This window comes from Aethalodelphis obliquidens, unplaced genomic scaffold (genome assembly GCF_003676395.1).
Source record: "Aethalodelphis obliquidens isolate GAN/ISIS:26980383/991018 unplaced genomic scaffold, ASM367639v1 scaffold71, whole genome shotgun sequence".
Taxonomy (NCBI): Eukaryota; Metazoa; Chordata; class Mammalia; order Artiodactyla; family Delphinidae; genus Aethalodelphis; species Aethalodelphis obliquidens.
In genome coordinates, this window is record NW_020838015.1 from 6,739,638 (window position 1) to 6,750,282 (window position 10,645).

At 43.3% G+C, this 10,645-nt stretch overlaps 1 protein-coding gene across 2 annotated transcripts in view; it reads right to left on the reverse strand.

The window, feature by feature from the left end:
* DIPK2B (divergent protein kinase domain 2B) overlaps positions 1-10,645 on the reverse strand; it is a 74,179-nt gene that overhangs the window by 37,594 nt on the left and 25,940 nt on the right. For both annotated transcript variants that reach the window (XM_027091269.1, XM_027091268.1), the window contains exon 2: positions 3,682-3,946. In XM_027091269.1, coding sequence (XP_026947070.1) covers positions 3,682-3,946 — 265 coding nt within the window. The remainder of the gene's footprint in view (positions 1-3,681; positions 3,947-10,645) is intronic.

Sequence of the window (10,645 nt, forward strand, 5' to 3'; positions counted from 1 at the left end):
AGGGAAACACTCCCATTTACCATTGCAACAAAAAGAATAAAATACCTAGGAATAAACCTACCTAACCTCCAAATATACAAGTAGGTCATGCAGCTCAATATCAAAAAAACAAACAAACCAATTGAAAAATGGGCAGAAGACCTAAACAAACATTTCTCCAAAGAAAATATACAGATTGCCAACAAACACATGAAGGGATGCTCAACATCACTAATCATTAGAGAAATGCAAATCAAAACCACAATGTGGTATCACCTCACACCGGTCAGAATGGTCATCATCAAAAAATCTACAAACAGTAAATGTTGGAGAGGGTGTGGAGAAAGGGGAACCCTCTTGCACTGTTGGTGGGAATATAAATTGGTACAGCCACTACGGAGAACAGTATGGAGGTTCCTCAAAAATCTAAAAATAGAACTACCATAGGACCCAGCAATCCCACTACTGGGCATATACCCTGAGAAAACCATAATTCAAAGAGTCATGTACCACAATGTTCATTGCAGCTCTATTTACAATCGCCAGGACATGGAAGCAACCTAAGTGTCCATCGACAGATGAAAGGATAAAGAAGATGTGGCACATATATACAATGGAATATTACTCAGCCATAAAAAGAAACGAAATTGAGTTATTTGTAGTGAGGTGGATGAACCTAGAGACTGTCATACAGAGTGAAGTAAGTCAGAAAGAGGAAAACAAATACCATATGCTAACACATATATATGGAATCTAAAAAAAAAAAAAAGGTTTTGAAGAATCTAGGGGCAGGACAGGATTAAAGAGGTAGACATAGAGAATGGACTTGAGGATACGGGGAGGGGGACGGGTAAGCCGGGACAAAGTGAGAGAGTGGCGTGGACATATATACGCTACCAAATGTAAAATAGATAGCTAGTGGGAAGCAACTGCATAGCACAGGGAGATCAGCTCGGTGCTTTGTGACCACCTAGAAGGGTGGGATAGGAAGGGTGGGATGGAGGGAGACGCAAGAGGGAGGGGATATGGGGATATATGTATACATATAGCAGATTCACTTTGTTATACAGCAGAAACTAACACAACATTGTAAAGCAATTATACTGTAATAAAGATGTTAAAAAAAGAAAAGGAAAGAAGGAAAGCTTGTTTAGCTGTATGTTAATGCACGATGACAAAATTGGTAGAGCAAGTTTTAGCACAAGAAATTGAAGAAAGGGACCCACTTATTACAACAACACTGCCATACGTATCTATGGTGATGGACTTTTTCTAAAACATCTTCATATCTATAAGCTCACTAGTATGAATGAATCTGGTAAAGCAGGCACTATTTGCTGCCTTTTGAGAAACAGGGAATCAAGGCACCCAGCACAGTGTCTGGTGATAGTAGGCATGCAATTAGGATTTCTTAACTAAGTGAAGTAGAGTCATGTGAAATCAAAGAATGTCAGAACTGGGAGGGCCTTTGAGATGATCCAGACACCTCCCCCCAGCACAGTTTTGGAGGACGAATGTCAGGGCAGAGTGGGGAAGTCCTAGACTTAAATGCAATGTCAACTGGTCAGTGAGTGAAGGATCCAAGTCAATAGTCTGTCCTTTGTCCCCATATAGGCTGTTATCATAACATCCACTACAGCACTTTGTGGTGGTTTGTGTTCTTGTCTGTCCTCACCATTGGGCCACATGATCCTGGGGGGCAGAGCTTGTGTCTGATTCATCTTTGTCACATGGATGAACAGGAACCAGAAGCTCTCTGCTCTTCCTGGGTCTCTGAGCTCCTTCATGTTCGGCCACAGCTGTTAGTGGCAGAGTCAGGACTCAACCACAGTTTCCAGACCCCAGGGATCCTTTGCCCCTACCACAATGTCTATACTCATCAAGGTAGATGGCATTAAATGTACTGGGCAGGTTGCTTTGGACTTCCTAGGCCTCCTGGGATAATCCCCACTGTATTATGGAAGTGTCTAGAAAATGAAGGAAAGAGGGAGTCTTCCTTAGTTCAAAGCCCAAGGCCAGTTTAGCCACTTTCTGCGGAATCTCAAGTGTATCTTGTGCACCAGGATGTTCTGTCCTTTGGTACATTTGCTAGGTCCCAGGTGAAGGTATCCAGGGCCGGTGCCTTGGGGGAAATGTGCCTGTCAGCGTGGGACCAGACAGCAATGGGGGCAGGAAGAAGTGATGGGATTTTCAAGGGCTTCTGAAACAAACCCTTGTATATCTTGTTTTGCTCTTCCTGGGGCCTTCTATTTGCTCCTGAGCACGTATTTGAGGCAAAGCAGAGGAGGTCTCATATTAGTCCTTCCCATGCCTCAGTATTAGCTGTGGTCAGCCTTAGAATGGCAGATGGTGGGTACCCAGGCCAGTGCATGGAGGCTCTGTCTGCAGAAAGAGAGGCACAGGGGCATTGCACCTAGGGTGTGTACCATGGTGTGGGCTTTGATATCTGTCCTCTGTCTTCTGGTTCTGCCCAGTGTTGAGAAGCTCCCATAAGGTTCTTCCCACCTGAGCCTCCACTTCCAGTTTCCCACACCAACTCCAAGACCCTTAGGTTGGGTCCTGCCACCACCTCCCCAACCTGGCAATAGTTTGACTTCCTCTGGCTTATTTTCTCCCCACTCCATGCCAGTGAGATTCATAAAGTGCAGAGTACAAAAGGACCACATTGGAAAGCTCAATATCAGATGATGGCCATGTCACCAGCAGCTCGATGCCTCTTGATTTCAAGGCAGTTTCCACACGACTTTAGAGTAAAGCCACATGGTCTTGCCACGTGGTCGAGATATGCAGGGACCAGTGATTCTGCTTTGTTCTGGGTTGCTCATCTCAAAGAGACCAAAAGGAAGGTCTGTTAGTGCTCAGAAGTTACCCAGGCAGCCTTATGTGCCCATATGAAGGGGCTAATGGCCTGGAGAGTCCAAGAAACAGACTTGGCATGCCCCTGAGGGATGCTAAATCCTCCAGCCTCATCATGACAGGGAGACTGAGGTGAGCCTCTCCTCTCTCATCTTTGCTGAAGGTGAGTGGCTCCTCAATCCTTTGAGGCAGCATCTTCTGCCCCAAGGGGCCAGCTGGATGTGTGTGGAGTTACATGACTGTGCTGGTCCGGATGAAAAACACGATACCAGTGGCGATAGTGCAGGAGGGGACCAATGCAGGATAAGATGGCACTGGCAACGTGCTGAAGTTCTGAAGGCAGCCTACTCGTGGGAGTGGGTAGGAGCTCTCAGATGGGAGGAGGGAGCTGTGTTATCAGAGTCTGCTTTTGCAGTGACTCAGGTTTGGTTCTTCTTCATGGTGGGAGATCAAAGAGGAAGCTGATTTTCAAAGTGGGGTCTCTGGATCATGAAACGGGATGCATATGGGAGCTTCTAAGAACGGTCACCGTTTAGGGGTTGGCAAACATTGTGGTGGGGTGGGGGGAAGGCTGGTGAGGGTCATCCGTCCTTCAGACCAGAGGTGGGAGCTGGGAACTGTTTTCCAAAGAGTCGCTGAGAGTCATATCAGAGAGAATGGAGAATGACAATGGGAAGGGTCCCTATAACTAAACCTGTTTAGTTCCTGTCTTGTCACAAGCCATGCTATTACATGACATTGTTTTGTCCCACTTTAGACAGACTACAATTCCTTTTGCCCAGACTGAGATGTGAGCTGGGAACGGATTCTGCACCCTCTCCCCACCCCCAGGGCCAGTACTCTCACCTGCACCAGGTCCGGTGTGAGGCGCTTGGCCTGCAGCCATTTCTGGAACCTCCCTGTTTTCCGCAGAACGCGCTCAATGCTGCAGGTCTTTGGGGCAGCTGCGGAGGCACAGATTCTCCTGTCCGAGATCTCGTTTTGGTGTTTGCTGACCAGCCTTGAGATCTCCACGGGGCGCCAGGTTTTGAAATCATCCGAGTAATTTACAGGGTAAGAAGGCAAGTCGTCGGGAATCAGTCCAAGGCGTGAGGCCAGCCAGTTGTCAAACCTGGAAGAATAGCCCTTTGGGGATCAGCCTGGGAGCTGGAGAGAGGGAGCAGGGACTAAGCAGGGACGAGCCACACTGCCAGAGCCAGCAGAGCCCAGGGACAGGGAGATGGGGGAGAACATCTGCTCTGATCCATTTCTTCTCCTTAGACTGGGAAGCTCCAAGCTCTCCTGTGAGAGGACTATTTGTGTTTCCTCAAACTTAGGGAAGTGTATATGTGATGTCAGAAAAGGTGAGGGATCTGCATACCGAAACCAAACTTTTATCTTTTTCATCCAAATGGCACAGAAGGGCTAGCCATGGCTTTCTGAACTTCTACTCCACATGAAGGCAGCAGCTTCACATGTGCTGGTACCTTTGATTCTCCTAATAACCCATCCCCACTTTACAGATGTGGAAACTGAGGCTTGCGGAGCTTAAGTGCCTTGCAAGTTCAGATAATATGTTGCTAAGCAGGGATGCAAACTCAGGGCTGCCTGTTAGAAAAACCCATGATCTTCCTGCTTCGCTGCACTGGTTCTAGCAAAGGCCCACTCTGTGAACAACGGCTGGGTCTTGAAACCACAGTTCGTGAAGAGGCTTCTGGTCCTGAACTGGGGAGGGCACTGCCTCTTCATATCCAACCCCCAAAAGCCCCATCAATTTTGCTTTCAGTCCACAGATAAGTTATCAGTACCAACCAAGTGTCAGGGAACAGTGGCTGCTAAAGGGTCACCAAATTCAAAGCTATGTGGGATCCAGGAGGTGTGATTCCACACAATGGAATCCTCCCCAGGGGAGAGGCACTGGCCTATTACCATTTGCTGATTTTCTAGGCACCACCTTGACCCTTTTCTCCAGTCATTCCTCCATCTGTGTGCCGACAGTTCCATCAGGGAAGAATGTTCAATCTCCTTCTGATTAATGTATGAAAAAGTACTAAGAAAATGTGTCTCTTCATTATTATTAATAATTGAGGGTTATACTGCAAATGAAAATTAGGCTTATATGTTATACATTTAATTTATTTTTTTAATTTATTTTATTGTAGTATAGTTGGTTTACAATGTTGTGTTAATTTCTGTTGTACAGCAAAGTGATTCAGTTATACGTGTATATACATTCTTTTCCATATTCTTTTCTATTATGGTTCATCACAGGATATTGAATATAGTTCCCTGTGCTATACAGTAGGACCTTGTTGCTTTTAATTTAATTTCAATAAGAATCTTTAAATTCTTATTATTGGGCATTACTGGGCGACCTCATGATAATGAGTTTTGGAGGAACTAGCTCCAAACCCTACATTGTATTGTTTTCTCACTTATATGATACAGTTACCCTCTTAGGGTAACTAAGACTCTTAGACTGAAAGCTTTTCAAAGAAGGTGCTCTAAGAAACTGTCAGTAAGTACCTTCTGCAATGCAGGACCATTCAAACTGCAGTGGAAGTAGGCACAAAGAATTCCATTCAAGGACATTGCCACAGATCTGTTTAGAAAGACCAGACACCGAAAACTTGCAAGGAATCAACTCTATTGGAATTTTTAGGACAACCATGGGAAATGATCCTCCCTACTGGGAGAATAAGGAAGGGCCTAGGCCTCCGAGGCAGGCCTGTTTCCTGTAGCTACTCTTGTTCATGGGGGTTCAAACCACCCCTCCCCAAGGGCCTGTGACTAAGGATTTACAACTAGGTGGCTCTCTTTGATAACAATAACAGCAATACACATTTATGAATCACTTTAGCAGTCACTTTGCTGAACTCTGTATGTGCATTAAGTCAGTTAAACCTTTCAACAAACCTATGAGGTCAGCACTGCTATTACCATGCAGATGAGGAAACTGAGGCACAGAGAAGTTCAGTGATTTGCTACAAGTCACACAGCCAGGAACTGGAGGAAGTAACCTTCAGGGCTCCAGAGCTTGTACTCTAAACCACTTTGCTGCTACTTAGTCCTCTATCATCTATTTTATGAATTTGTGCTTGGTAACAGACGGGTAACATTATTAGGAGTTATAGCTAGCAGGGTCCTTAAAGATGATTTTGTCCCTGTCCCCCTTCCATTATATATATATATATATACATATATATATGTATATATATATATTTAATTCTTTTCCAGATTCTTTTTCCTTATAGGTTATTAATTGTCCGTGCTATACAGTAGGTCTTTGTTGGTTATCTATTTTTTTAAACATCTTTATTGGAGTATAATTGCTTTGCAATGGTGTGTTAGTTTCTGCTTTATAACAAAGTGAATCAGTTATACATATACATATGTTCCCATATCTCTTCCCTCTTGCGTCTCCCTCCCTCCCACCCTCCCTATCCCACCCCTCTAGGTCGTCACAAAGCACCGAGCTGATCTCCCTGTGCTATGCGGCTGCTTCCCACTAGCTATCTATTTTACACTTGGTAGTGTATATATGCCCATGCCACCCTCTCACTTTGTCCATTATATTTTGAGGATGAGAAAATTGAACATGACTTGTCTGAATAATCATAGAAAATTAGTGGCAGGGGAGGACAGATCTCAGGGGTCTCTGTCTCCCAGTTTGTGGGGATGGCATGGAGACGGATGCCCTACCCTGTGGGATAACCTCATTGTCCTCTTTTTCTATCCCCACCTTCTGAGGAGGCTCTACTGAAAGGACAGCACTGACTTGGCAGGTGACTGTAATGGATCCCGGTGCATGTCCAGCCATGGCTTGAGGTGTCCCATGAGGACCAACTGAGGACAAATAAACAGGTTTACAGGCCACACTTCTCCCCCTTTCCAAATGGTAATAACTTTAGGATGCTGAATGGGAAACAAATGAATATTCTTACAACTTTGATTACCTACTTTATTAAACTGAAGAATGTCAGTGAGAAAATGGGCCCTGCTGTTTATTCACTAAAATGTTAATATCCTAGAATTTGGAAAACCACAAAATAGAGGCAGAGTTCTAATCTTCCTTCTGAACTGACATCATGGGCATGTTTGTAGTGACCCTGGCTGAGTTCCTCACTGGGTTAAAAGATGGACAAGCAAGATCATAGTTTCCCAGAGCTGGAAGGAAGAATAAATGTCATGTGGTCCCATCCCTGCAAGCTCCTCAACATGGAGAGCAGGCTGGGGGTGTAGGGGAGAGTGATAACATTGGAACGAGAATGTATATTTCTTGTGTTTGCATCCCGTCAAACACTAAGTTTGTAGCCACGCCTCCCTAAATATTTCGTGCCTCTCTTCCCTCTTCTCTACCCCTCAGGACACTTAAAACATCCAGCATCTTTCCAAAGCTCTCAGAATACAGTTCATACTTCACAAGGCTCTTCCTAAGCCCATCTCCTGCTGCTCCCCTCACAAGCTTGCGTTGGTCTCACCAAACCACTGACCATCCTTGGCTAAGCTGTATTGTTTTGGGCCTCTGAGCCTCCACTCATCTTGTTATATGCTGATCCCTTTATCTGAGACACTTTCTCTTTCCTCCCTGGATAATCCCTACCCGACACATTAAACCCCAGACAGGTATCATCTCTTCTGATTCTCACTCCCTCATCCCCCCAGTCTGAGATAGGTTCCCTCCCACATGCTCCCATGACATCCTGTGTAGGACATTTTGTATAGTCCTCATACTCTGCTTTAATCATTGGTTCATGTCTCTGTCTTCCTTCAGGGCCAGGACTGGGCCTCCTTCAACTTTGTAACTAAGTGCCTAGCAGAGTGCTTTGTTCCAAGTTAGTACCCAATGATTTTAGTTGGATGGATGGATGGTTGGATGGGTATTTGAATGAACAGATGGTTAAGTGAGTAGAGGAATACATGGAGGGATGGATGAATGGGATGCACAGAGTGAAGGTTGGGTGGAAGAATGCCTAGAGGGATGCTTGGATGAATGGGTGAATGGATGGATGGATGGGTGCATGTATGGAGGATTGAATGTGTAGATGGATATTTTTGCCTTAAGCTCTGGGGCCCTGAAGCTCTCAAGATCTCTGAATTCATTTGAGGAAGTGAGTTAAAGCAGTAATTACTATCACCTTCTGAGGTGAAGGAGAAAGACAAGGGCAAGGGAGAAGGGAAGGCAAAAAAAAGCTTAATGATTTACTTATTTTGCTGTGAGTCATCCACCACTCAGAAGACTTTGGGAATGGGGGGTGAGGATGTAAGGCCATTTGGGTACAGTAATGAAGGCAAGGTAAGACGTCCATCCTCGTAAGAGCTGAGGAATCCTTAGGAGTGATTCTGATCAGAAATACTGCCATTAAGTACCCCATACCCCACACTTTCACCTTACCTGTTACTCGCACATATGCAAATACTGATCAATCAGATCCTGGTAGAACTTGCCAGTTGGGGTGGTCACTTAGAATTTTATATATAAGGATATATTCAGTAGGAAGAATATGTAAATCAGGTTGACTCATTTTTCTAGCTTCCCTTAACTTTTTCATTCATGATTTGAAAGTCAACATGTAATGCATGGAAAACTGGTACTGAAAACATTCTAATGGTCAAAGATCATTGGTTGTGTATGGGAAGCATCAGATTCATGATTACCATTCTTGCCAAAGAAAAGATAGGGAAAGAAGGAAAGGTGACATCCTTCCACCAGTCATGTGTCTTCAGCCTACCCAGCCAGCCCGGGGAGCTCACCCTCTGTTTGTTGCTGAACAACAAGCATTGTCCAATCCTTATTGAGGACCAGGACTGGAGTTCTAATGCTTGCCTGGCTATAGCATTTCAGTCTAACATCTGAAAGTTTTGGATGGGCTTTCTCCTAAGGTAGCATTATGACCAGTTTTAAAAGTGGAAAAAAAAAAAAGTAGAGAAATGTTTGGAGATGAACAAAAACGATGAGCAAACACACCATTGGAAAGAGAGGCAAAGGATGTGAACTTGTAGACAATTTAGCAAAGAAGAAATACAAACGGGCAAGAAGCCTGCAAAAAGGGCTCAACTGAGAAGAAATCCATAATAAAAATAATAGTAATAGTAAACACTTGTGAGTGTGCAAAAAGTAAACTCTATAGGTAGAAGTCTCCATTTGGAGATATATATATATGTATATATCTCATAATCCTAAAAATTCACTGTATTTTTTGACCCAGAAATTTCACCTTTAGGAATTTGTTACAGGAATTAATCACTGATGTGCATAAAAGTCTAGCCACAGGGATCTTCAACATAGCACTGTTTATAATAATGAAAAGTGAAAAAAAAACCCTTGTTACCCCACAATAGTTGATTAGTTAAATAAATTATGGTTGGTTGATGCAATCGAATACCACGAAACCACTAAAAATCAAATTGTGGAGAAGAATAGTTAATGTGGAAAGGTGTTCCGATACATGGTTAAATAAAAGTTTCCAAAAGGGTATGCATAGTATGATCACATTTTTGTTGAAAAAATTTTAATCCATACTTAGAAAAAAGGTGGTAAGGATCATATACCAAAATGTTAACTAAACATTTTGAGGAATTGTCTGTGATTTTTATTTTGTGCTTGCTTTAATCAATATTTCCTGAAAATTCTAAAATAAAGAGATATCACTTTTAAAATAAGGAAAATACTATTTACAATGTAGAGAAAAGGCTATAACAAGTCCACGTTCCCAGAGCCACTTACTACCTCTCGCTGCTTCCTTGCGCTGAGGATGTGATTTCTCAACGTGAAGCATTCCAAACCTCAACCTGCCCCGCCTGGTGTTTCCCTGCTTGGATCTGCACACTTCCCTTTCAGGCGGGCGCACGTGGAAAATGAATTCTGAGGGAGCTGAAGTAATATCCTGAACTCAACTGGAACACAAACCTGTTTGGGGAAATGCTTCCTGAATATGGTCATTACCTGACTGATGAGAAAAACCTCATTTCTTTCCACTTGAAGAGCCGACTGTAATATTCATACACTCTTGTTTACTTATCTGGAGGAGGATATGAATCTGGAGCTCTTCCTCAGTTGAATCCCTTAATTTCCCTCCCTCTTATCTTAAAATATGTCCATATTCTTACTGCCTTCTTTCTCCAAGGAATCAGTGCCACTTCCCCTGTGTTTTTGGTCCTCTCCATCCCATTTCTTAGGTGGGAAATCTTGAGTTCATTTCCAACATCTTCATTTCCTGTCACATCGAGTTGATCAACAAAATGATTCTCTAGCTGAACTGACTTGCATCCTTCCTGCCCTGCTTTGTTCCCAATGATCTTTCTCTTGGACTAGGAGAACTGGTCTGACAGCCCCTGCCAGCATCACCAGGCTGTTCTGCACACTGCTTTCCAGAAGATCTTTCCAAAATACAGGCCTCATCTTGTCCCCACCCTACTTAACATCCTCACCATTGCCTGCTGTACAGCTTCCTCAGTTGGAGGTCTTTCAACTTTTTAACATTCAAAATGCCTTAAAAAATGGTCTAATAGGACATGTACACACTACTATATATAAAATAGATAACTAATAAGGACCTATTGTATACCACAGGGAACTCAATACTCTGTAATGACCTATATGGGAAAAGAATCTAAAAAAGGGTGGATATATGTATATGTATAACTGATTCACTTTGCTGTACACCTGAAACTAACACAACATTGTAAATCAACTAGACTCCAATAAAAATTTTTTAAAAATGTCTAATAGGAAAAGTTCACATCCACTCCCTATAACATCTACCATCTCACAAAAGAAGTTCTTTTTGTTGGTATTTTCTATTTGTTATTTCTGTTTAGTAACTTAGTA